Below are 27,361 nucleotides of genomic sequence, written 5' to 3' on the forward strand. Positions count from 1 at the left end.
GCTAGAAATTTGAAATAAATCAAACAATCCCAGAAAAAAAAAACTTATCAGATCAGGTAGCATCTGTACAGAGGGAAGCTGCGTTAAATTTTTAGAACATTACTACTAATTAGAACACTTCTGATCAAAGATCATCAAACTGACGTGTTGACTGTGTTTCTCTCCCTACAGATACCCGATTGCAGAGTATCTCCAGCCACATAAGCATTATGGATATTGGTCACTAGGTCAATTTGTGTATATCATCCAGTGTCCACATTACATGGAACAGGTGTGAGTTACCCAAATACTGTGATATTCATGTTCATTTTCAGGAGATATTCCATTTATCCCACTTTTCAACTCATCATTGAGCCAACCTGGATGATAAAGAGATGTCTAACCAAATGCCAATTCATTGTCCATCTTGTTATGCATATATATTATAAAGATTATTATCATGGTCTAGTATAGTTCAGTTTATGGAATCTAATGGTTCATGGAGGATCTCTATAACTAATTCTTACAATTAATTATATGGTTGATCCATATATGTTTCCTGCCCATGTTGAAGAATCAACACACTGTAAAGCACGTTGCTTCTGCATTTCTACTTATTCCATGTTGGGTGGTGGGGTGGAGGGTATGTCTCTACCAAAGGAGGTGTAAGGCAGTCTTTCCCTCTGCTAGACTACAGTCACCCTTGAGCACCAGGTAGGCAATCTCTGAAGAGTATAGATAATGGCCAGAAGAAGGCAATGGCAAACCACTTCTGTAGAATTTGCCATCAGCAAGCCTGGTCATAGACCACAATCGCCCATGTCATACTCGACACAGCACATGATCATGATGATGACCTATTTCATGTCGGTTGTCAAGACTCTTTCAAATCATATTGGGGTGTAACCTCAGAACTAAGAACACTGTAATAAACAGCCTCAACTTTCCACTTCAATTTGCCAAAAGACTCTAAATATTGAGATTAAAATAAATCAAAAGAAAGCGTTTGTCAGAGGCTGGGACATCTATTTAGGTTTTGGCTTGCTCAATAATTCCTATAAGCCAATGCCATGAAGTGATACAAGTCACGAAGTTTGGAGCCAAATTAAACATTGAAGTTTTTTTCCTTTACTGCTGCTGAAGTGAAAATCTGTAGTAAAACAACGTTTTTCATATACTTCAGCAGAAGCAATATAAGGAAAATTATATGCAGCAGGGGTTCCCAACCTGGGGTTCTGTGAACCCCTCAGTTAATGGTAGGGGTCCATAGTATTAAAAAAGTTTGGAAACCCCTGCTATGGAATTTATTGCAGCCTAATGGAAAAAGGCTTTATATCTGCATAGACCTCTCTATGTTTAATCTCAGTGACCAGCTGATATTACAATTTTAAAAGACAACTTGTGAAAGTATGTCTTCACACATGGTATGAAAGCTTCATAAGCTTTTCCAAATGATATTAACTTCTGCTGGATTTTAGCACAATTAAATTATAATCTTCAACAACCTCACAAAATATCACAAACCATAAAGATAATTGTATTGTTCATTCACTGACCATGCCAATATAATTGTCTGAAGCCACTAATATCACTTAATTGTTTTTTGAATAGTCAGTGACAAGAAGTCAACTCGCTGCTGTTTTTGTGGTGAAGCTGCTTGCTCAGTACTGTTCTTATGAGACCCAAGAATTTGACCCAGAATATTTTTGGAATCAAATCCATATACTGTATAGCATTTACCCTTTTAGATGGTAGAGAATTTTGCTTTGGAAAATGCACTAAAAAGCCTTAGTGAAGTGCAGCAATGCATTTTCTAAATCATAAAGACTGCAACTACAATGTGTCAGCAGAAGAAAAGGAGAATGTTAAGGATGGTGAATTGGATGTAAATCAATAAACTGTTGTGTGATTCTCAGGAGTTTTTGTAAATATGTTTTTAGAGGCCATTGGTGAATACTCCATTGTATGCCTGAATTGAGTTTGTAGATAGTGGAAAGACTTTTGAGAAACAGGAGATGGGCCACGCATCACAAAAGGCCAAGTATCTCATCCCTTGTATCTCTTTCAGCAGAGGTTCAGTTCAGTGTGCCCACTGCAGGATATTAAAGATCTCATTTGTTAATAGATTATTATTGAATGTCAAGGGGAAGTAAAATTCCCTCTTGTTGGAAATGGCCTTTGGCTAATATTCATGGGGTGATGGTGCCTGTGTAGAACACTCCTTTGGTTGATAACTTCCGGATAGATCATGAAACCATCTTTTTCACTTCTTTTTATATCTTTTATGTTTGTTTATCATCTTGAATGTGATTCCAGAACTGTTGGAGCCCGTGTTTTGCTTTTTGGAGACCAGTGCTCTGCAGTCTCTGAGAGAGTTCCGGGAGGCAACAACACAGTGTGCAAAGCTTGTGAGAAGAAGGCTGCAGGATAGAATGTGAGCCAGTGTTTGACCCCGTTTCGCCAATTATAGCTTCCATTGTTTTCAGATTAAAGCGATGAGGGTGATTGAAACATCAGGCCAAATAGGGAAGTTTGGAGATCATTTGGGTGTCCCAGCCCAGTGGTCTGCAGTCTCCTGGAGAATTCAGGGAGGCAGAGCTAGTGTGTGTGAACCTCATAGTGGGCAGGCTGCAGAACAGGGTGCAACCTGAAGTTCGGCTCCATTTCACTGATTAAAGCTTCCAATGTTCACCTGCTAAAGTAATGAGAGAGATTGAAGCATCGAAGCGAGTGCAGAGGATGAGGGCCGGCTGCTTGCCTTTTGAACAGTTGCTCTGTACCAGGGAGGAGAGAGTCTGCTCCTATGCCCGGAAAGCGTTGCCCAGGTTTTTTCTGTGTTTTGCATATAGATTTGGACTGCAGACTCTTTTATTTTTAAGTCTTATAGCTTTTTATATTCTGTGTCTTTTCACCTGATCTTCTCATCATTTTTTGTGCAGGGAGGCAGATTTGGGAGCTGATGTGCCTGATCTGTTTTGTTCATTTTTTTTTTGTGCAGGAGGAGAGATCTAGGGGGTCGATGTGCCTGTTCCATTTTTGTTTGTATTGTTTGTGGGGAGGTGGGATTTGAGGGTGGATGATTGTGCTGCCTTACTTTTCTTTCTTGGTTTCAATGGCAACCCGGAGAATTGAAGAATTTCAGAGTTGCATACTTGGATGATAAATGAACTTTTGAACCTTTGATTCACTTCACTTTGGTGAGGGAAAGATCATTGGTGAAGCTGCTAGAAATGATTGGCGAGCAGGTACTATTTGAAGAACTTCTGCAGTGACATTCTGAGGCTTAAATGTTTGGCCATTAACAACAACGGTAATCTGTTCTTGCACTGAATATGGCTTCAGCCAAAGTTGAGCTTTACCCTGTGACTGTTATGGCAGATATGGAAAAATCTTTGCCTGATGACAATTTGTGCTTCTAAGGAGGATGCTGAAATAAAGGCTATATAAAATACAAGTATTACAAAGAGCTTTGAGATACCTGCTTTAATTTTATTACATGCCTGACAGCTGTACAAATTAATTGATAAATAATTTCCTGTCTATATTAAAGAAACAAGTGATAGACAAAATAATTTTGTTTTCAGTGATGAATTAATGAAACAGCACTAAATTCCACTCTTAAGCATATCAAGGGATAATTTTAGTTTCCATTTTAAACGATTGCCACAAATACCACTTGCTTGCACTGCTTTTTCCAGGATTTTATATTTAGTGATGTATAAATGCATAGTGTTGAGTACAATTTGCGCTCAGGTCACTCATTGACAGATGGGAAGGACATGTCAGGTTATAACATGTTGAATTTTGAAAGCAGAGTTGTTAGTACTTTTATCGCTGAATCACAGTGGCCAGATTGCATGGACAGCTATCTGCCAGCTCCGTAGAGAACTGTCAGCTAGCTGCATTGCATATCCAGTTGTTTGAGCATATGCACTGCAGCACAGAAATACTGAATGCCCTAGAGGTGAGGTGACACCATATCAGACCTGCTGCATCACTAGACCCAAGCATGAATCTAGCAGTAATTCTGTGGCATAATACAATTTGACTGTGGTCATAACCAGAAGACATAGACCATGGCATCACACGAAACTTTAATGCAAAACAGGTCAAATGTGATTCAGCTTATCTCATTTGAGGTTCTGAGCACATGAAGGTTTTAAAATCATATTGTTGGATGTGGGGCTCTGAAATAAATAGTAAACATGTTTCTGTCTATCTACTTCACTATAAAATAGAGAGGCAAAGTTGTCATTCAACTAACACCACTAGACAAATAATTCCAGGCATTTATCTCCTTCACTATTTGTGGAAACATGAAAATTTGCTCCTCCGTCTTCCTACATAACAACATGTGGTAAAGATTTCAAAGATAATTCTGTTCATTGTTCTTCAAGACGTGCTGAGGAAACAGAAGTCATTTTTTACTTGATATACTGATAACAATGAACATTGGTGTGATGAGGAAGTATCTGTGACTTTGCAAAGTGAGGTCTAATCACTATCAAAACTGAGTTCCTCACCCAGGTCTGCTAAGTCACTTCTGAACCATGATGATGAAAATTAAACTATTTTTTTCCACACAAAATTGCTGTTATATGGCTGAATGTGTGCAACATTTCACTTCTAGCTTACTTAAGCAACAGCCAGAGTACTAGTGGCAATTCTGGTTGTCATGCGGCAGAAATGATTTGGTCGCATGAGAGAGGGTACAGAAGTGCCTTAAAGGATATAGTTATACATGACAATGACAATATAATTTAATAATAATGATAACATTATTCAGTCCTGAAGTAGGGTCTCAGCTCAAAACGTCAACTGTTTACTAATTTTCATAGATGCCTCCTGACTTGCTGAGTTCCTCCAGCATTTTGTGTGTGTTGCTTTGAATTTCTAGTATCTGCAGATTTTCTCATGTTAATGATAACATTAGGTTCAATAAATACAATCTTATTTTTTCAGGAGATACAACACGGTAACAGGTCCTTCCAGTCCAACAAGCTCGCGACACCCATTAACACCCAAATGACTAATTAATCTACTAATTCATTACGCCTTTGGAAATTAGGTGGGAAACCGAGAGCCATGAGGAAGCCCACGGAGGCATAGGGAGAAAATACAAACTTCATACGTTTAGCGGTGGAAATTGAACTCAGGTCCCTGGTGCTGTACAGTACGTAGTGCTACTGTGCTGCGGTAGCAGGGTGGAGATACGTCAGGGCCATGACCGCCCACGTCATACAACATGGCACATCATGATGACTGTGCCACTCATTATCTTTTACAGGTTTTGCCTCCTTAGTGGAGGCTCAGACAATTGCCTTGTCAACTCCAGTTCCCGCTTGGAATGGCATCAATCCAGCTTGTACAGGAAGATGTTCCAAATAATATGGTCCTTTAGGGAACTCCTTGACTTCTGCAGATAAGCAGAAGGAAACAACCCTAGCTTCAAGAGAATGATGACATTACAATTCCTGGGTGTCTCCCTCACTCAGAATGGTAGTGTGACCGCTCATTCATAACTTCTGCAAACAACATCTGCCAATATGCCAGCAAGTTTACTGGACCAGATTTTTCCAGCAGCCACTGGGCCCTCACAAGATTAATCATCAAAAGCTACTGACCTTAAGAATCTGAAATAAAAATAGAAACTGTGGAGATACTCAGCATGAAGGCAACATTTCCTTGCTGGAGAAACAAAGTTAAAGTTTCAGTTCAATTATCCTTAACTGGAACTGAAAAAGTGCAATGAAAACTAGTGTGTGGAATAAATATTGGAAATGGGGAGGGTAGCAGCTCTTTCAGGTGAAGGAGCAATTTGCTTGTACTTCTTCTATTTCAGGGCACTGCATTCAGCGTTCATGGTGTAGGGGCAAAGTGAGCATTCCTGAGCTTTCAGTTGCCTGTCATGTAACTACTCCATCCTATTCCATCTCTGCCTTTATACTCCTAGCTTGTCCCAATAAAGTTTAATGTGCTCATCTTCCATCTGGGGACATTACACACTTTGGGGCTCAATATAAAATGTATTATTTTTCACACGCCTGGGTCAGTATTTGCCAATTCTTACCGACCTTATATTTGGCAGTGACGTCTCTCAGTTTTTGTCCCTACAGATATTACCTGAGTATTCCGAGCATTCCCTTTTACTTCAGGTTTTGAACAGCTGCCATGTTTGGCTTCCGAAAATTCCAGCAGTGTTGATTTTTGTTTTCTTTCCCTCTCTTTCAGACAAATCCCACCCTTTGATGGCACTGCAAGACAATATTGGGCTCCACCCTAGCTAGCTGTTTCCTTGTTTTCCCACTCTTCCCTCTTTGTACAGGTTAAAGCACACGAACTTTCTCACTTTTTCAATTCTAAAGAGCCATTGACCTGAAATGTAAATTCTGAATTTATTTTTGTGCGTGCTGCCTGATCTGCTGAAAATTCCGGCAAGTTCTGTCTTTATTTTAGAACTTTTGGTAGCTATGTTCTGTGGCTACTTGTGAACACAATTTCAACATTTAAGGGAAGTTTGAATAGGTGCGCGTAGGGTAGGGGTATGAAGGACTATGGTCAATAGGAGTAGGCAGTTTAAATGCTCCGGCACAGACTATATGAGTCGTAGGGCCTGCTTCTGATTATGAATCTGTATGTTACTTTTTAAAACTCTTGACAATTTTAATGGATTTGGGATGAGAAGGAATCATTCATATTCCATATGCTATAATAAAACCTTTAGAAGAGCATAGCCAGCAAAACCATGCTATGTTTTCCTGTATTTTAAATCAGGGTCTCAATTCTTCCCAGTGTATGGCAGGAAAAATGAATTCTACTAAGCACCTGGCATCAAAAGTATCCTCTTATATTTGTTATCATAATACATAAGAGTGTTTTTTATCAACAGAAACAAATCTGGAGATCAACTGGTGCACAACTCAAGAGCATGCTTAAGTTTGGTTGTAATTGAATTGAATTGAATTGACTTAATTTCTTAAACCCTTCATATACATGAGGAGTAAAAATCTTCACATAACATCTCCATCTTAATGTGCCATGTGCAATCATAATAATTTATAAAAAATGAAACAGTCAATCTAACATAGAATACACTCAGATCAGCGTGAGTTCATCAGTCTGATGGCCTGGGGAAGAAACTGTCCTGGAGCCTGTTGGTCCTGGCTTTTCTGCTGCGGTACAACTTCATAGAACATAGAACATAGAACATAGAATAGTACAGCACAGTACAGGCCCTTCGGCCCACATCGTTGTGCTGACCCAAAAACCCTGCATCCCATATAACCCCCCACCTTAACTTCTTCCATATACCTGTCTAGCAGTCTCTTAAACTTCAATAGTGTATCTGCCTCCACCATTGACTCTGGCAGTGCATTCCATGCACCAACCACTCTCTGAGTAAAAAACCTTCCTCTAATATCCCCCTTGAACTTCCCACCCCTTAACTTAAAGCTATGTCCCCTTGTATTGAGCAGTGGTGCCCAGGGGAAGAGGCACTGGCTATCCACTCTATCTATTCCTCTTAATATCTTGTATATCTCTATCATGTCTCCTCTCATCCTCCTTCTCTCCAAAGAGTAAAGCCCGAGCTCCCTTAATCTCTGATCATAATGCATACTCTCTAAAACAGGCAGCATCCTGGTAAATTTCCTCTATACCCTTTCCAATGCTTCCACATCCTTCCTATAGTGAGGCGACTAGAACTGGACACAGTACTCCAAGTGTGGCCTAACCAGAGTTTTATAGAGCTGCATCATTACTTCGCGACTCTTAAACTCTTTCCCTCAACTTATGAAAGTTAACACCCCATAAGCTTTCTTAACTACCCTATCCACCTGTGAGGCAACTTTCAGGGATCTGTGGGCATGTACCCCCAGATCCCTCTGCTCCTCCACACTACCAAGTATCCTGCCATTTACTTTGTACTCTGCCTTGGAGTTTGTCCTTCCAAAGTGTACCACCTCACACTTCTCCAGGTTGAACTCCATCTGCCACTTCTCAGCCCACTTCTGCAACTTATCAATGTCTCTCTGCAATCTTCGACAATCCCCTACACTATCCACAACACCACCAACCTTTGTGTCATCTGCAAACTTGCCAACCCACCCTTCTTCCCCCAAATCCAGGTCGTTAATAAAAATCACAAAAAGTAGAGGTCCCAGAACAGATCCTTGTGGGACACCACTTGTCACAACCCTCCAATCCGAATGTACTCCCTCCACCACGACCCTCTGCCTTCTGCAGGCAAACCAATTCTGAATCCACCTGACCAAACTTCCCTGGATCCCATGCCTTCTGACTTTCTGAATAAGCCCACCATGTGGAACCTTGTCAAATGCCTTACTAAAATCCATATAAATCACATCCACTGCACTACCCTCACCTACATGCGTGGTCACCTCCTCAAAGAACTCTATCGGGCTTGTTAGACACGATTGTTCCTGGATGGTAGCAGCTGAAGTAGATTGTGGTTGGGGTGATTTGGGTTCCCATTGACCCTACAGGCCCTTTTTACGCATCTGTCCTTGTAATTGTCCTGAATCATGGGAAGTTTAGAACTATAGATGTGCTGGGCTGTCCGCACCACTCTCTGCAGACTTCTGCGATTAAGAGAGGTACAGTTTCCATACCAGACAGTAATCCAGCCAGTCAGGATGCTCTCAATTGTGTCCCTTTGGAAAGTTCTTAGGATTTGGGGGCCCATACCAAACTTCCTCATCCATCTGAGGCGAAAGAGGCCCTGTTGTGCTTTTCCCACCACACTCTGGTGTGTACAGACCATGTGAGATCCTCAGTGATGTGGATGCCTAGGGACTTGAAGCCATTTACCCTCTCAACCCTAGATCCATTGATATCAATAGAGGGTACCCCTTCTCCATTCCTCCTGTAATCCACAACCAGCTCCATTGTTATTGCAACATTGAGGGAGAGGTTGTTTTCTTGACATCACTGTGACTGAGGATTTTAAATTGCAGCCTCTGATCACGAGTCTCAGTGAAGTAAATGCACAGGATCTTAAACTAATTTGTTTAAGCACACATGATTACTCCAGTCAGGTACAAAATTTGCTTTGAAAAGGTACAACAGAATTTTACTATGGTCCTTACCTCGACAATGATATCCCTCATCAAGCCCATCCGGACAGTCATTTATGCCATTGCAGAGTTTGCTCATGTGAATACATCTTCTCGTACCAATACAGTCAAAGTGATTCACAGGACATGTGAATTCCAAGTGCCTAATACCTGTTGTGAAGGGAAAATACATTCTTTTACAATAATCATCATTATTACAATGGAAAGAATGCAGAACATCGGCTACCTCTGTATCCATACTTATTATGGTTACATAAAATTGCTGCAAAACCCTGATTAGTCTGTACGTAAGACAGATTACTCTGTTGTCCAGTGTTATTGCCATTGTATCTATAATAGTCATTATAAATAATGAGATTTGAATTCTGCTGTCTCTTACAATATACATGATAAAACTTTAAAAATGTTCAGAGGCTTGCAATGAATTACACAGTTCACCAAGCATTCTTGACTTTGATTACAAGGTGCAATCCTCAACTCTCTAATCAGTACAGATTATATACGATATCAATTATACAGTAGGAGGATTCTAATGAAGTACTAAAGCTAATAATCTTGTTCAGCATTTGCTATAATTCATAAGTGGCCACTTAAAATAATAAAATATTGTATGTTGAAACTTCTGAGCAATTTTTATTTTTGCATCATCATGACAGACAGAAGCAAAACCAAATAAAAACCAGAAAATACTGGGAATAGTCAGCAGGTCAAGCAGCATGTGTAGAGAAGAAGGGGTTCAAACCAAATCATTAATTGAGTTTCTATTTCCTCAGATGGCACATGATCTGCGAAGTGCTTCTGCTTTGAAGAGAGAACAAATATCATGAGTTTGATTTACTTGGAGGAGCAGAAGTTGGGATGGGAAGAGAGTGGAACTAACTGAGATATGCCAAGTTATGAGAGGCATAGATAGTGCATACTTTAAGATATTTATCCAATTGGCAAAGTGTATAAATCCAAAGGACATTGGGTTTAAGGTAAGGGTTAGGAGGTTTACAGGAAAAAAAAATGTTCTATCAAAGTATGGAAAACACTGCCCAATGAGATTTTGGAGGTAGAGATTTCTACAACATTGAACAAGTAGCTCTAAGGGCACTTGAATCACCAAGGCATAGAAGGCCAAGGATAAAATGCTGTTAAAAGGGATTATTAAGGATAGGTATCTGATGATTTGCAAGAACACGGTGAGCAAAAGGGTTTTTTCTGCACTGTGTGACTCTATGACTCTACTTAAACAAAAATAAGGAAGCAGTATGCAGCAGAACTGCAGTTCTGAAGTGAACGTGTTGGTTGTAGTGTCAGCTATTGCAAACCTTCATGCAGAGCATACAACATATTCAAAGACTCAGTGCGCAATGAATGCCTGGAAGACAACTAAGTAATAATTGACTTTAATATTTACTACATTATTCGTCAGCCTGAATGGCCCTTGTGCTTTTTCTACTGTAACATATACATTTTAGCCATCTATTAGATGTACCTGTGCAGATCAGAAATAACATTTCCTCCTTATTGACAATCAACAGTGGCGCACCTCAAAGATGCATGCTTAGCCCACCGCTCTACTCTCTCTATACCTATAAATGTTTGGCTAGGCACAGATCAAATGTCATCTATAACTATTGTTGGCAGAATTTGAGATGGTGTTAAGGCACAAAGAAGCTAGATAGATCAGCCGGTTGAGTGGTATCACTGCAACAACGTTGCACCCAGTGTCAGTAAGACCAAGGAATTGATAGTGCGCTTCATGAAGTGGGAAGTCGAGGGAACACACACCAGTCCTCATCGAGGGATCAGAAATGGAAAGGATGAGCAATTTCAAGTTTCTGGGCCTTAATATCTCTGAGGATCTATCCTGGGCCCAACATATTAATGCAATTATAAAGAAGGCATGGTAGCAGCTATATTTCATTAGGAGTTTGAGGAGAATTGATATGTCACTCGAAAATTTCTAGAGATGTACTGCAGAGAACATTCTAATTGGCTACATCACTGTCTAGTATGGAGGGGCCACTGCACAGGATCAAAAAAAGCTGTAAAATGCTGTAAACTCTTCCAGCTCCATCATGGGCACTAGCCTCCCCAGCATCCAAGACATCTGCAAAAGGTGATGCCTTAAAAAGTTGGCATCCATCATTAAGGACACCATCACCCAGGACATGCCTTCCTCTCATTGCTACTATCAAGGAGGAGGTATAAGAGCCTGAAGACATACACTTAATGTTTCAGAAACAGCTTCTCCCCCTCTGCTATCAGATTTGTGAATGAACAATGAGCCCTTGAACACTGCCTCTGTTTTGTATTACCTGTTTAATTTTATTTTTTATCTATATACTTATTACTGTAATATATATATTTTTATAATTATTTATTGCAAAGTACTGCTGCAACAAAATAACACATTTCACAACATTGCCAATTACATTAAACCTGATTCTTATTCTGATTATTAAATAGCAATTATTGAATCATTGCTTATTGCTGATTCTTAAGAGTTCAAGGCTGGGTAGCCTCTTAACAAGCTAAACACATGGTTAACATGTTACCTTCATTCATGTAGAATTGGTTTTGATTATACATGGTCCTAATTCTACTTCCGGGGCCACCAAGGCTACTCAAGTAGCAGCAGTACTCTCAATGGATATGATTAAATACTCCCGTTTCAGCCTGACACAGCTAAAAAGCACAACTTCTCCCAAGGTCAGTACAGTCAACAAAGATGTCTTAATGTGTTTAAATGAACTATCGCTGCTTAAAAACGACAGTAAAAACATCAATTGTGGTTGGAGGTGCCCACGGAGGACACCTCGGAGGAGGTGAGGGTGTAGATCGGGGCTACAAGTACGTTTAAAGAAACAGGGTTTTAACATCTATGTATCAATGATCTTGCTGGCAAACGTGTCGTCTCTGGTGAATAAAATCAATGATCTCAGAGATAGGGTGATTAATCAGTGGGACATTAAGACCATGTGTGTCCTTTGTTTCACGGAATCCTAGTTAACCCCATCCGTACCGGATACAGTGATCCAGATCGACTGGTTTACTATACACTATCAGGATAGATCTATAGAATCTCTCAAAAGCAGAGGTGGAGGAGTATGCTTCATGATCAACTCTTCTTGGTGCATAAATATATCAGTGCTGTCCCAATTCTGCTCACCAGACCTGGAATATCTAGCAGAAAAGTGCCGCCCTTTTTACCTACTACGGGAGTTCTCTAGGGTTGTTTTGGTAGCAGTTTACATTCTAACTCAGACCAATGTCAAGCAGGTTTTAGACGATCTGACTAATGGGATCAACATGCACGAAACAGCGCACCCTAATGCCTTCACCATCGCTTTGGGAGATTTTAACCAGGCCAGTCTGAAAAAATCACTAAGCAACTACCACTAATAGATCACTTGCAATACTAGAGGAAACAACACACTGGACCATTGTGACACCACCATCAAGAATGCCTGGCATGCTATTCCACACCCTCACTTCAAGAAGTCTGATCACCTAGCTGTACTTCTACTCCCTGAGTATAGGCAGAGACTGAAGACTGCAGCATGAGCAGTGAGGACCAGGAAGGTATGGACAAGGGAAGCACAGGAGCACCTACAGGACTGCTTTGAACGGGTGGAATGGACTGTATTCAGGGATTCATCTTCATAGCTGGATGAGTATGCTGCAGTTGTTACTGACTTCATTAAAACCTGTGTGGATGAGTGTGTGCCCACAAAGATTTACTATACATTGTTACGTGACCGGCAACAATGAATACCAATCGAGACAGGTTATACAAAAACAACCGAGCATTTATTAAACATGGATAAATGATAAGGAAAAAACAAACGATAACTTTAACCGGAAGTTAACCGTTATGCAGCTGTTCAACAAATCGTCAGTCGGCACTGGTTCTTAAAGCGTTAAATGCGAAAACAGTTCTTAAAGCGATAAAGTCAGATATAGTTCTTAAAATGGTAAATTCAAAAGTCCAACAGATTTATACGTTCAATTGGGACAGACTTCTCGGGAGAAGGATTTCTTCATAGACACGACTTTCCTGCTGGTTCTGTCCACAGGATTCACGATGCAGCAAATAAACAGTTTAAAACAATTGACCTTGGTTTCTAGAGAGCAAACCTTTGCATGAACTCTTATCTCTTTTGGCAAGAGTTATCCTTAATGCAGGTCGCTACTCCTTCAACGAAGACTCGATAAGGTCAGTCCTTTGTTAAACTGCCAAACGATGCCGACTCCTCTCGATCCTTCGGTCCTGTACTTTGATAAAGTCTCCACTCTCTCTTCTATTGCTGGAATAGGGTAAATCAGCACATCTAGCCAAAAATTTCCAGTCCAGTGATATTGTATCTTTCAACAGAAAGCAACACTCCATTTTAAAAATGAAACGGCGTCACAAAAACAAACACGCAACAGAAACGGAGACACAGCACATTCTACCTGGAAATCTAAAAACTAAAAACTAACTACGTCATCTGAGGTCTACCCTTATATACCCATGGTGCACGTCATCACGTGACCTCACATCAGCGGGAAAATTACATCAGGTGACCTCCAAAAGACCATTACATCATTCTCAAAAAGAAAACAGGAGGTACGTTGTCTGCTGAAGGCTAGATATGTGGTATTCAAGTCTGGTGACCCAGGCTTGTACCAGAAAACCAGGTATGATATATGGATGGCTATTTCAAGGGCAAAGAGACAATTTCGAATGAGCTTGGAGGCAACATCAGATGCACGACAACTCTGGTAGAGTCTGCAAGATATTACTTTCTACAAAGCGAAACCCGATAGTATGAATGACAGTGATGCTTCACTACCAGATGAACTCAACTCATTCTATGCACACTTAAAGAGGGAGAACACAACTACACCTTTGAGAGAAAGATCTCTGCTGCACCTGATGACCCTGTGATCTCTGTCTCAGAGGCTGATGTTGGGCTGTCTTTAAACAGAGTGAACCCTTGCAAGGCGGAAGGTCCCGATTGAGTACCTGGTAAGAATCTGAAAACCTGTGCCAACCAACTAGCAGGAATATTCAAGGAAATTTTCAACCTCTCACTGCCACAGGTGGAAGTTCCCATTTGCTTCAAAAAGGCAACAATTATACCAGAACCTAAGAAGAATAATGTGGGCTGCCTTAATGACTATCACTCGGTAGCACTCGCATCAACAGTGATGAAATGCCTTGAGAGGTTGGTCATGACTGGACTGAATTCTTGCCTCAGCAAGGACCTGGACCCATTGCAATTTGTCTATCGCCACAATGGGTCAACGGCAGACACAATCTCAATGGCTCTCCACACTGCTTTAGACCACCTGGACAGTACAAACACCTATGTCAAGATGCTGTTCATCAAATATAGCTCAGCATTTAATACCATCATTCCCACAATCCTGACTGAGGAGTTGCAGAACCTGGGCCTCTGTACCTCCGTCTGCAATTGGATCCTCGACTTCCTAACTGGAAGACCACAATCTGTGCGGATTGGTGATAACATATCCTCCTCGCTGACAAGCAACACTGGCGCATCAGGAGTGTGTGCTTAACCCACTGCTCTACTCTCTATATACCCATGACTGTGTGGCTAGGCATAGCTGAAAAATTATCTATAAATTTGTTGACGATACAACCATTGTTGGTAGAATCTCAGGTGGTGACAAGAGGCCGTACAGGAGTGAGATATGCCAATTAGTGGAGTGGTGCTGCAGCAACAACCTGGCATTCAACATCAGTAAGACAGTAGAGCTGATTGTGGACTTCAGGAAGGGTAAGACGAAAGAACACATACCAGTCCTTATAGAGGGATCAGAAGTGAAAAGAGTGAGCAGCTTCAAGTTCCTGGGTGTCAAGATCTCTGAAGATCAAACCTGGTCCCAACATATCGATGTAGTTATAAAGAAAGCAAGACAGTGGCTATACTTCATTTGGAGTTTGAAGAGATTGAGCATGTGAACAAATACACTCAAAAAATTCTATAGTTGTACTGTGGAGAGCATTCTGAGAGGCTGCATCACCGTCTGGTATGGAAGGGCTACTGCACAGGACCGAAAGAAGCTGTAGAAGGTTGTAAATCCAGTCAGCTCCATTTGGGTACCAGCCCACAAAGTACCCAGGACATTTTTAGGGAGCAGTTTCTCAGAAAGGAAGCATCCATTAATAAGGACCTCCAGCACCCAGGGCGTGCCCTTTATACACTGTTACCATCAGGTAGGAGGTACAGAAGCCTGAAGGCACCCACTCAGTGATTCAGGAATAGCTTCTTCCCTCCGCCATCTGAATCCTAAAAGGACATTGAATCTTTGGACACTACCTCACTTTTTTTAATATACATTATTTATGTTTTTGCACAATTTTAATCTGTTCAATATATGTAATTGATTTACATGTTTATTTATTATTATTTATTTTATTTATTCTTTTTTTTCTCTCTGCTTGATTATGTATTGCATTAAACTGCTGCTGCTAAGTTAACAAATTTCACATCACATGCCGGTGATAATAAACCTGATTCTGATTCTGAATTGTAAATTTTTCTCATGCCAATTGTTTTTTGCACTTATTAGGGAGAGGTTATTTGTGTCCTGTATAATACCATTTATTTTTTCATATGTCAGATTGAGATATTTAAGAATATGTACGTAATATGAGCATAATATTTCAAAAATATAAGTTTTTCCATCTATTGCCCAATCAAATTTGGATATGCTCAGCAAAACATGAATATTTCCATGTACCTAACCTTTAGCAGGGCAGAAACTATAAACTTGCAACAGTAATTGTAACTACTGTATTGAAAATCCTACCATGTGGTGTAGTCACTCTTAAAATGCATACTGTCACATTTATACTACTCTTTTTCCCCTTTAATAATAAATAAGAAGCCCCCCAAAGTAAGAATTTACATGTAAATCCAATAAGTTAATTATTTACAACAATATGCAGCTATGAAAGTAATTCAACTATAAATTCCCTGTCTCTTCATTAATTGAACTCTTCACTATGCTCTGCAATATTTACTTCAGGGATTGAAAATCTCAGCGGACCACAAGTCCAGAGACATCTAAAGCCACTCCAGTGATAAATTGTGTCAAAACAATTGCCGTCATAATTGTGAACATAGCATATTAAATACTTGTGACGACCATCTTACAGGTAAGTGTTCACAAGAAGGCATTAACATAAAATATGAATGATATGTTATTCTTTAAGTTGTGATTGGTACATTACTTGATGTTATTAATCCAGTCATCTTAACTCCATCTCCACCTCTTGGGATTATCTCCAAAACATTGAACTCTGCTATGACTCTTTACATTTTTTGGTCTTCTTGTACCTAGTGATGCTATGTTTATTTCACATTCATGTTCATTAACTGTCCACAATGGAATTCCAGAACTGTGACAAGTTGGATTGCAGTTCTCTCTCGGAGCATCTAACTTATTCTCTGCTAAGTTCATAGAATCATACTGCAAGGGAAATGGCCCTTCAGCTGACAGAATCTGCATTGGAAGTCACCCATTAATACTGATATACATTGCTTGCATTCCCATTAGTTCCCAAGATTTTGCTGTTTCTATCACTCTAGGGCAATTTACAGAGACCAACAATTTTTGGGATGTGAGAGAAAACAGGAGCACTGAAAGAAAACATGCAGAGCCACAGGAAAAGCATGCAGATGTCAGATTAAACCCAGGTTGATGGAAATGTGTGGCAGCAGCTCAACTACCTAAGCTAAGCAATAACCACTGGACAGCATTTTTTTTTCAAAAGTGTTGCTTCCTCTGATTTTTTTTTTGTTTATAATAGATTGCTTGAAGCTGAACACAAATATAATTTCAGACTACTTGTATCACATAGCAATTTGGAGAAATAGGAAATTAAATTTTATTGAATATAATGTACTTAATTGCACAATTGTGCTGACTCTTTGCAACAGTTCAATGAAGCTAAAAATGTTTTGTTGATGAATTTTGTTTGTACTGAGGCTCCTCGCTTAAGTACCCAACAATAATTAGCCAGCTTCCTTGATACTGTTTCTCCATGACCGCAATATCCTGGTGAAACCCTTCACCATGTTTATCATTGATAGTCCCAACATTTGCAGGAATGAAATCTAAATAGGAATTCAGAAAATGAATCTTTAGTGACATGTTGCACTTCATGGTTTTGTACGCTTGAAGCATGTTGTCAACTGGCTGCACATCTTTTGGTGCTTTGTGGTTGCCAAGAACATTTTCAACAACATCCTTAAATCCCTTCCATGCAATTTTCTCTTGTCCCTCTATGAGTTCTTCGACTTGCCTATCATTGATGACCTGTTTGATTTGTTGTCCAAAAAAAAATCTTCCTTAATCTTGACATCAGTTATTATGACTTGAATTATGAATTGAAAAATCAGACATAGACAATTTCAAAAAAATGGTGCATGATGGGGAGATTTCATGGTGACCTTCACGATCAGCAGACCAAAATCCGTAAGGTATATCTAAAAGTATTCAGGAAGCAAAATCTTTGTTTTCCATTGTAACCGATATGTTCAATTCACACTATTCAGCTATTTTTGTAAACAGTGAGGATATCATAGACATGAAGTTCTTCCTTTGCAAGCATGCAGTCTTATTTTTACAACACTTTTCTGAGAGTCAATTAATATTAACGCCTCAGTAGCTCATGCTGAGCTTTTTGTTTCTCATCTTATTTAGAGATTCTTGTAATGGCACAACTGTTGCCATGAGACTTTATGAACTGGCTGTTTCATTATGGACTTTTCGTCAAACTGCATGTCATCATTCTCAAATTATCAAGTCACTGCCTGAGTAATGCCTTTGATTAAAGCTGTTCATAATTGACCATCTGCCACCACCTCTGGACTGAGAACATCGTTCCCTCTGGGACACTTTACTACAATGTAATTGCTGATGGCTTGTCATTTTGCTTCACAGCCATACTTCTTAATCTCTTGGTGGCCTCTGCAGGTGCTCTAGTAATTGAAACTTTGTACCTATATTTCACCGTCTTCAAAATATAAGGGTATAGCATGATGGAGAATATATAATAGGCATGATTGCACAGTACATAAGTTGCTGGATGAACTCACAAGAATTCTAAACTCTGCTCCAGAGACATGAATATGATTTCCACTGTCAGTGAATAGGAAGTTTTAATTCAAGTAGAAATACCAGGAATTTAGAAAAGCTGTTTTTAACTTCTGTATTGATAGAGAGGGAAAATAGTCCATTTGGATCACTACTGCTGTTCTGAGGAGAAAATCTAGTGTCATTAGTTAATCTGGTCTATATCTAACTCCACACGCTCAATATAATTAACTGGTGATTGCTCTCTCAGATCATGTGTAATTGAAAATATACAATAACCATCAACAATACAAGTAAAGTCCCGTTCTTGGGAAAATCATAACACCCGTGTGACCCATGGCAAACTATTCAAATGTCCAACCCTTCCAGGCAGACATCTTAATATGCATTGTCCAGATATCCTTCTGGCAAGGTCTCAAATTTAGCTGCTTAGTTTTCCTCTCATCGTAAGTTTAAAATCCTTTCCAGATGACCTGTTGTCAAATTCCATCTGCATTGGTGCAACACCACCTGGCCTTTGTTCACCACAGCCTCCCTGAATGCAGTCTCATCCTAGGTTCTTTCATTTCTCACCATTTTCTATAATTATTTCATTGGAACTGCAGACTGTAATCTGCTCAAACAATGCTGAGGTTCTTGGAAATCTTCACTTCCAAATGTCATGAAACTATGAAAAATAGTCCTTCAACCTGATGATTCAGTCAGAGTGATGGACTCCAAAGATCATTGGTACAAGTTTAGAATCCATGACACTGACAGATGAATGTGTCCATCTGTTTCCACTGGAGAACTCAAGTAAACTTCTCAGCAAACCCGAAGACAAATGGATTTGTTGTCGCATCAGTATAAGTACTGGTAGCTGCCTCTGTGGTCAATAAATTGGATAAGTTAAATACTGTACATTGTTGGAGTTGTGCAGAGGATGTTATTCAACATTCAGATTTCCAGCATCTCATTATCTCGTTTTACTCTGTGTATGTTGCTAAAGTAGTACTGTTCCATACCCTGGTCCCTGTATATTTGAGGCAAATATTTACAGGGAGTAATTTCCTTTAGGCACTTTCGAGTCTGTGCAATACATTCTACAATATGGTAACTGTAACAAAAGGCTCAAATAACGAATATTTTGAGATCTTTATATGGTTCTATGATCTCATTGGTGAAGCCTTCTGCATTTCACATTCACTTAGCCTTCTGTTTTTCTCACTGAACCCATATGCAATGTCCATCCAAATCAGCTTTGAGAAGACAGCAAAATTAACTACTGCATTGGAGATGTACTTAGCCTCACAATCATAAGTGTAAAGAGAGTAGAGCAGGGGACCAAGCTCACAGTCTTATGGTGCACCTCTGCTGATAGTGATTGTGGAGGAGATGTTGCTAATCTGAATTGACTGGGATCCGCAAGGAATGAAATCAAAGATCCAGTTGCACAAGGAGCTATTGAGCCCTAGGTCTTGGAGCTTACTGAATAGTTCTTGATGAGAATATAGTGTTAAATGCAGAGCTCTAGTCAATGAATAGTATTCCGATGCATGCATCTTCACTGTCCAGATGTTCCAGGGCTGAGTGAAGAGTTAATGACATGGTATCTGCTGTTGATCTGTTTTGACAGTAGGCAGGAGTTGACATGTTTCACGGAGATCAGTGCATTTTGGCTCAATTAATTGTCTGCCCCAATCAGCTGAAGTTTCATGGAAATAGTCAAGAAGGTATAAAAGAGACAAACTAACAAACAACCATTTAACTGAGTAACAAATTACATATTTACATTATTGTGTGACAGGAGAACACCTAACAAAGTACAACAGTCTCTGCATTATTATTTTGTTCATTATTATTGGATATTATTGCTCATTATTATTGCACATTATTGTGTATATTACTACTCTGTACTTCATTATTAGTTAAATCTGCACATTGCAAAGTTTGTTTTTAAATGTTGCAGCTGTAATGAAAGAATTTCCCACTTGGGATCAATAAAGAACTTACTATTATGATTATTATTGACTGAGGAATTAATCCAGAGTATGCGGCCTTGCTTTTTTTTTGATTATCTGTAACTGAACAAAATTAGCGTGGAAATTTAGTGACACCACTTCATTTTCACCCATGCCTATTTCTGGCATTTCCAAGCCTGAATGCTTGAAATCGCAGAAAAAAAAAACAGTTCTGAATTTTCTTAGTTTCTTTCTGTCCAACTATCAGTGACAAAATCATTGCTTTTTGAACACATGCACACACAACTGATGATATTTATAAAGTGTTCACTCTAAGCATGCTGTAGTGTGAAATGCAAGTGCATGTGACTGATGCTAGGTAGAAACTGTTCAGCATCAGTCTGCTGTCCCAGTTGGAAGACATACAGTCCCAACTAAACAAAGGGAATCTGGACTATTTTCATGATTAGGTGTTATTCTTTAAGAGTTGTCCTAAAAAACAGTGCCCCAATTAACTCACGCAACACACATCAAAGTTGCTGGTGAACGCAGCAGGCCAGGCAGCATCTCTAGGAAGAGGTACAGTCGACGTTTCAGGCCGAGACCCTTCGTCAGGACTAACTGAAGGAAGAGTTAGTAAGAGATTTGAAAGTGGGAGGGGGAGGGGGAGATCCAAAATGATAGGAGAAGACAGGAGGGGGAGGGATGGAGCCAGGAGCTGAACAGGTGATTGGCAAAGGGGATATGAGAGGATCATGGGACAGGAGGCCCAGGGAGAAAGACAAGGGGGGGGAACCCAGAGGATGGGCATGGGGTATAGTCAGAGGGACAGAGGGAGAAAAAGGAGAGTGAGAGAAAGAATGTGTGTGTAAAAATAAATAACGGATGGGTACGAGAGGGAGGTGGGGCATTAGCGGAAGTTTGAGGTCAATGTTCATGCCATCAGGTTGGAGGCTACCCAGACGGAATATAAGGCGTTGTTCCTCCAACCTGAGTGTGGCTTCATCCTTACGGTAGAGGAGGCCGTAGATAGACATGTCAGAATGGGAATGGGATGTGGAATTAAAATGTGTGGCCACGGGGAGATCCTGCTTTCTCTGGCGGACAGAGCATAGGTGTTCAGCAAAGCGGTCTCCCAGTCTGCGTCGGGTCTCGCCAATATATAGAAGGCCACATCTGGAGCACCGGAAGCAGTATATCACCCCAGCCGACTCACAGGTGAAGTGTCGTCTCACCTGGAAGGACTGTCTGGGGCCCTGAATGGTGGTAAGGGAGGAAATGTAAGGGCATATATAGCACTTGCTCCACTTACAACACCTTATGCTAATGCCCCACCTCCGTCTCCTACCCCATCCGTTATTTATTTTTATACACACATTCTTTCTCTCACTCTCCTTTTTCTCCCTCTGTCCCTCTGACTATACCCCATGCCCATCCTTTGGGTCCCCCCCCCCTTTTGTCTTTCTCCCTGGGCCTCCTGTCCCATGATCTTCTCATATCCCCTTTGCCAATCACCTGTCCAGCTCTTGGCACCATCCCTCCCCCTCCTGTCTTCTCCTATCATTTTGGATCTCTCCCTCCCCCTCCCACTTTCAAATCTCTTACTAACTTTTCCTTCAGTTAGTCCTGACGAAGGGTCTCAGCCTGAAATGTCGACTGTACCTCTTCCTAGAGATGCTGCCTGGCCTGCTGCGTTCACCAGCAACTTTGATGTGTGTTGCTTGAATTTCCAGCATCTGCAGAATTCCTGTTGTTTGCCCCAATTAACTGATGGCCAAATGAACGGGAATCCACTGTAAATTCTGTAGGTAGGTAGATTAATAGATCAATAGATAAGTAGTTAGCAAGCGTGCAAAACATTGGTGCAGCAATTAGTTGCTCAGTATTATCAACGAAGAGTTTGCATGAGGATTTCCTCAACGTTCTTCAGCATCTTATCACCAAAATATGTTAGTTATCCTAATAATTGACTACTGTGAGTTATGCTTGGTGTAGGTGGGTGGTAGGTGAAAAAGGAGGAGCTGATGGGTTTTTGAGAAAGGATCGGTTAAAGAGAAATAATTTGGACTGCGGATGGATGGGATTGTTTCAAGAAGTGTCACAGACTCCATAGGCCAAAAGGCCACCTTCCCTGTCATGGGAAAACTGTTTAAGATGATAGCACTCATAACTTGATCTTGGCGAGTTGTTGAGTTATCATGTCTTAATCTAATGAAAACAGGTAATTTTGAAAACACTCAGGTCAAGCAGCATCTGAGGAAAGAGAGTCATGGTTATCAGTGTTAATGTTTCATGTTGAAGATTCTTTGTCAGTTTGACATCCCTTTGTTGAGGCATGTAACTTTAATGTTCTTTCACATTCCACAATGTTTTATGTTTTAATTTCAGATTTCCAACAGCTGTGAACATTTTGAAATAAGTGCCTGTTGATTTAATTTCTAAAGCAAAGGGTGGCGTCCCTACCAAAGGACGTGCATGTTGCTCCTTCCCCCTGCTAGCTTGTGGGTCTCCCTTGGGCAAGGTGCAGCATCTGCTTAGACCCCAGTCTGGGTCACGTGATGCCATGGGAGCTAGTGGAGGATGGTCATATGAACAGCTGGCAACCACTGTAACCACTGACGCGAGGCAGACAATTCTGAAGAGTGTTGATAATGGCTGGGGCCACCCATCTAGTAAACATACTGCCCAGAAGAAGGCAATGGCAAGCCACTTCTGTAGAATTTGCCAAGAACAATCATGGTCATAGACCATGATCACCCATATTTTACAGCATGGCACATAATGATGATGATGAATGCAAAGTACACTGTATATGTTCACTGAAATTCATCTGATTTTTTTTCAAGAAAAAATAATCAAAATAAACACTATTATTTCTACATAATTGTTATATAACTATGGTTTATAATGCCTTTAGAAATTATATTAATGCTGAAATGCACAGAACTTAGTTAGGCAATCATTAAATGTAAACCTTTTCTCAAGTTCTACATATACACATAGAAGAAAATAGGCATTAGAACAGGGCAACCATTTTATATATTTCTGTTGACCTTACAAATTGGAACTCATCGTAAAGCATAATGGTTAATGTTTGCTGTGAAATGGACATTAAAAACATCGGGTACATTCATTAGTATAATCAATTTATCTCCTAAGCATTTAAATTATAAAAACATAAAAAAATTGAATCTTAAAAAGTATGACAACGGAGTGGACACTTTTATGGCTTTAACATTGAGAGAGGCTTGAATCCGCATGCAGTTAATAGACAGGAGCAGCAGGATTTACTTAAGTAAATCATGTTGCCATGTAGTAGCTCAAAAATAGAAATGTTCATTTAATACATCCTGGAGAGATTGAGTTTTTTTAAAGTGCAGAAGTGTAATTGGCATTTGATAAATGTTCCTGAGGAGTTTAAAGTCACATATTTCTAGATAGCTGCATTTGTACCATTACTTCACAATATGAAATGCTTCAGTTCATCTAATCTCAAGTATCGGAAGTAAAACAGAAGTTGCTGAATGTCAAAAATATATGCATGTTTTCTAATGTAAACACCAGGAATTCTGCAGATGCTGGAAATTCAAGCAACACACATCAGATTTGCTGGTTAACACAGTAGGCCAGGCAGCATCGCTAGGAAGAGGTACAGTCGACGTTTCAGGCCGAGACCCTTCGTCAGGACTAACTGAAGGAAGAGCTAGTAAGAGATCTCTTCCTTCAGTTAATCCTGATGAAGGGTCTCGGCCCGAAACGTCGACTGTACCTCTTCCTAGAGATGCTGCCTGGCCTGCTGCGTTCACCAGCAAATTTGATGTGTGTTGCGTGTTTCCTAATATTTTATTGTATGCTTGATTTTTACGAGTGCTCAGTGCATGTGTTCATTGCCATCAGGCACAAATCAGCTATGAATGATTTTGATAACAATGATTAAATTTGAATGTATATTTAAGTATTTCATAGTAGACATTGAATCTCCAGGAGAGAACTGGAGCATTTCTAGGTTGCAGCAGAGACTGCATCACATCGCAAGTAGATGGATCGACAGTTAATTGACAATGTACTCATGTGGACTGATTGAGAAATTGTAAAAAAAAGCGCAAGTCTCCAGTGCTTTCTTCACTCATTAGTCATTTATTAAATTTTGTTTTCTTTCTCCCAGAGAATAACATGACTGCATGGGAGTATTGTCATGCTCCAGACAACTCAAGTATGTCACAGGCATTGAAGCCCAGCTGGTTTCTTCCTGTCCATAAATTTGTATGCTTAGCCAATTTTAACACTTCAGTTAGCTTCTTACTGCACATTTCAGATATAAGCAGACTGAATCCATGGCATGAATACTCTATCACAAAAGCATAAATATCTGAAAAAGCCTCTTGGACTTTATCATGCACGTTCTTTGACATTATCTGACAGCTTAGCGGCAATCATCTTTCCCGAAATTTTTAAATTTTTACTGATTCTATCCAAGCTAAATAGGAAAAATAATACAGATTTCAAGTCTATCAGATAACATTCTGACAACACCGTAATAATATAAATCAATTTTCAGCTATAAATAAGCCACTGCTTTGCAGTCCAATGCTTTTAAGGATTTATTTCTGCAATGTTATTTTTTTAACTTTCTCATAAATATGTAACAGAGATAGATTCTTGGAACTGACAATTAAAGATATGCATTTGGGCAAGTCAAGTTGTAAAATTCCAAGTTTATACCACCCATTTGTTTTCAAATCATGGAGGGTGAAGACAGAGAGTCAGAATAAATGAGTATTTTCTTGCTGGAAGGATGTTACTTGCTGGATTGCCTGAGGATCAATCTTGCCCCTAAATTATTCATTATAGAATCAGAGCGTTACATAGCACAGAAACAAATCCACAGCTCAACTTGTCCATGCCAACCAAAGTACCTCCCTGAGCTAGTCCCATTTACTTATATTTGGCCCACATCTTTCTCAACATTTCCTATGCATTTATCTGTCCACATTTATTTTAAATGTTGTAATCATAACTGCCTCCACCATTCCTCCGGCAGCTCATTTCATATATCTATCACCCTCTGTGAAAAAGCCTCTCAAAGTCCAACCTTGCATCTTCATCGTGACAGGTGGAAATGGGTAAGGCCAGCCAACAGGGTTCTGATGAAGCTGTATAGGCCAATCCCCTGGATAGTGGATGCAATGGATTGCAGAAGCACTGACGAACTCCAACCAGACCATTGACTTCTGAGGACGATGGAGACGGAAGGTCATCTATGGCCTATGCTCCACTTGGAGCTAAGAGCCCAAGGCAAGTCAGTGAGAGTAATTTACCCCTCAGGTCAATTTAGCACATTACTCCGCTCGTCTTAAACCTCTAGTTTTAGACGCCCCTATCCTAGAAAGTTACACCAAGCATCAAACTTACCGATTTCTCTTACAAATTTCAAAATTCACAGTTCAATGTAATTTTATTATCAAAATACAAATATGTCATCATATACAGACCAAGATTTATTGCCTTGTTGTCATTCATAGTAAATACAAGAACCATAATAGAATCAATGAAAGACTGCATCCAACAGGATGGACAAACAACCAATGTGCAAAAGACAACAAGTACAAAAAAGAAAGAAAAATAAAATAAATATAATAATAAATAAATAAGCAATAATATTGAGAATACAAGATTACAAGTCCTTGAATGTAAGCCCATAGGTTGTGGGAACTGTTCAGTAATGGAACAAGTAAAGTTATCCTTTCTGTTTCAGGAGTTTGATGGTTGAGGGGTAAGGAGTGTTCCTGAAAATGGTGATGTGGATACTGAAGCTCCTGTACCTTCTTCCTGATGACAGTAGTGATAAGAAAGCTTTGTCTGGGTGGTCAGGGTCCTTGATGACAGATGACGTTTTATTGCAAAGGTGCTCCATGCAGATGTGCTCAAAAGTGGGGATAGCTTTATCAATTATGGACTAGGCTAATCTTATAAATCAATGTAAAGTCACCCCTCGTTTACTTGCTCCAGCAAAACAGTCTCTCCTTATAACTCAAGGCTTCCAGTCCCAGTATAATACTTGTTAATCTTTTCTGTACCTTCCCTAGCTTATTTACATCTTTCCTATAGTGTGACCAGATTTGTGCACAACATTCCTGGTGCAATCTCACTAAAATCCTCTACAGCCTATAACTTAAACTCCCAACTCTTGTACACAATGTCACATTCTTTGAAAGCTGGCATTCCATATGACTTCTTCACCAACCTGTCGACCTATGATGCCACTTTTAGGGAACTATGTATGTACTTGTACCCCTAGGATCTCTCTGTTCTGCAACACTACCCTGGTCCCTGTAAAATTCTGTCCATGTTCTACCCTAATTTAACTTCCCAAAATGATCACTTTGATTCATATCCCATCTTCCATTCTTATGCACATTTTCTCGGTTGATCTTGATCCACCTGTAATCTTAGACAACCTTCTTAAATATCCACCACTCCAACAATTTTGATGTTATCCACAGATTGATGCTACCTACATTCTCATCCAAAATTGAGAAATGAGAAATACAGGCTCACCATTGGTCAGAGGCCCCTAAATTGACAACAAACATCCACTGCCACCTTTTGCTCCTTCCACCAAGCAGATTTTATATCCGGTTCGTAAACACAAGAGATTCTGCAGATGTTGGAAATCCAAAGCAACACACCAAATTCTGGAGCAACTCAGCAGGTCAGGCAGCATCAATGGTGAGGACTAAGGAGTCAATGAGGCTCTTCATCCGTCCTCATGAAGAGTTTCAGCCTGAAATGTTGATTCTTTAATCATCTCCAGAAGGGTCTTGGCCTTCCTCTCCATAGATGTTGCTTGAACTGTTGAGTTCCTGCTGAATTGTGTATGTGTTATCTTGTATCCAATTTACTACCTCACCCTGGATCCCATGTAATTTAACCTTCTGGACTAGTCTACCATGTGGGATCTTGTCAAAAGACTTGCTACATTCCTTATAGATGCCTTATACCACCCTGCCTTCACCAATCATCTTAGTCACCTCTTCAAAAAAACTCTATTAAATTCATATGATTGCTCACATACAGGTCCAGGCTGACTAGCCCTGAACAGTCCTGGTTTTTCTAAATCAGGGGTTCCCAACCTGGTGTCCATGGACACCATTAATGCTAGGTTAATGCTAGGGATCCATGTCATAAAAGAAGTTGGGAACCCCTGTGCTAAAAAAGATGGATCCTGCCTCTCAAAATTCT

The 27,361-nt window shown here is 40.0% G+C and overlaps 1 protein-coding gene across 1 annotated transcript in view; it reads right to left on the reverse strand.

Annotated features, from left to right (window-relative positions):
• The window catches only part of LOC140197951 (low-density lipoprotein receptor-related protein 1-like), a 2,495,129-nt gene that overhangs the window by 1,883,352 nt on the left and 584,416 nt on the right, over positions 1–27,361 (reverse strand). The window contains exon 3 of the mRNA XM_072258609.1: positions 9,087–9,224. Within this exon, the coding sequence (XP_072114710.1) occupies positions 9,087–9,224 (138 nt within the window). The remainder of the gene's footprint in view (positions 1–9,086; positions 9,225–27,361) is intronic.

The sequence above is a fragment of the Mobula birostris genome, chromosome 5 (genome assembly GCF_030028105.1).
Source record: "Mobula birostris isolate sMobBir1 chromosome 5, sMobBir1.hap1, whole genome shotgun sequence".
Classification (NCBI taxonomy): domain Eukaryota; kingdom Metazoa; phylum Chordata; class Chondrichthyes; order Myliobatiformes; family Myliobatidae; genus Mobula; species Mobula birostris.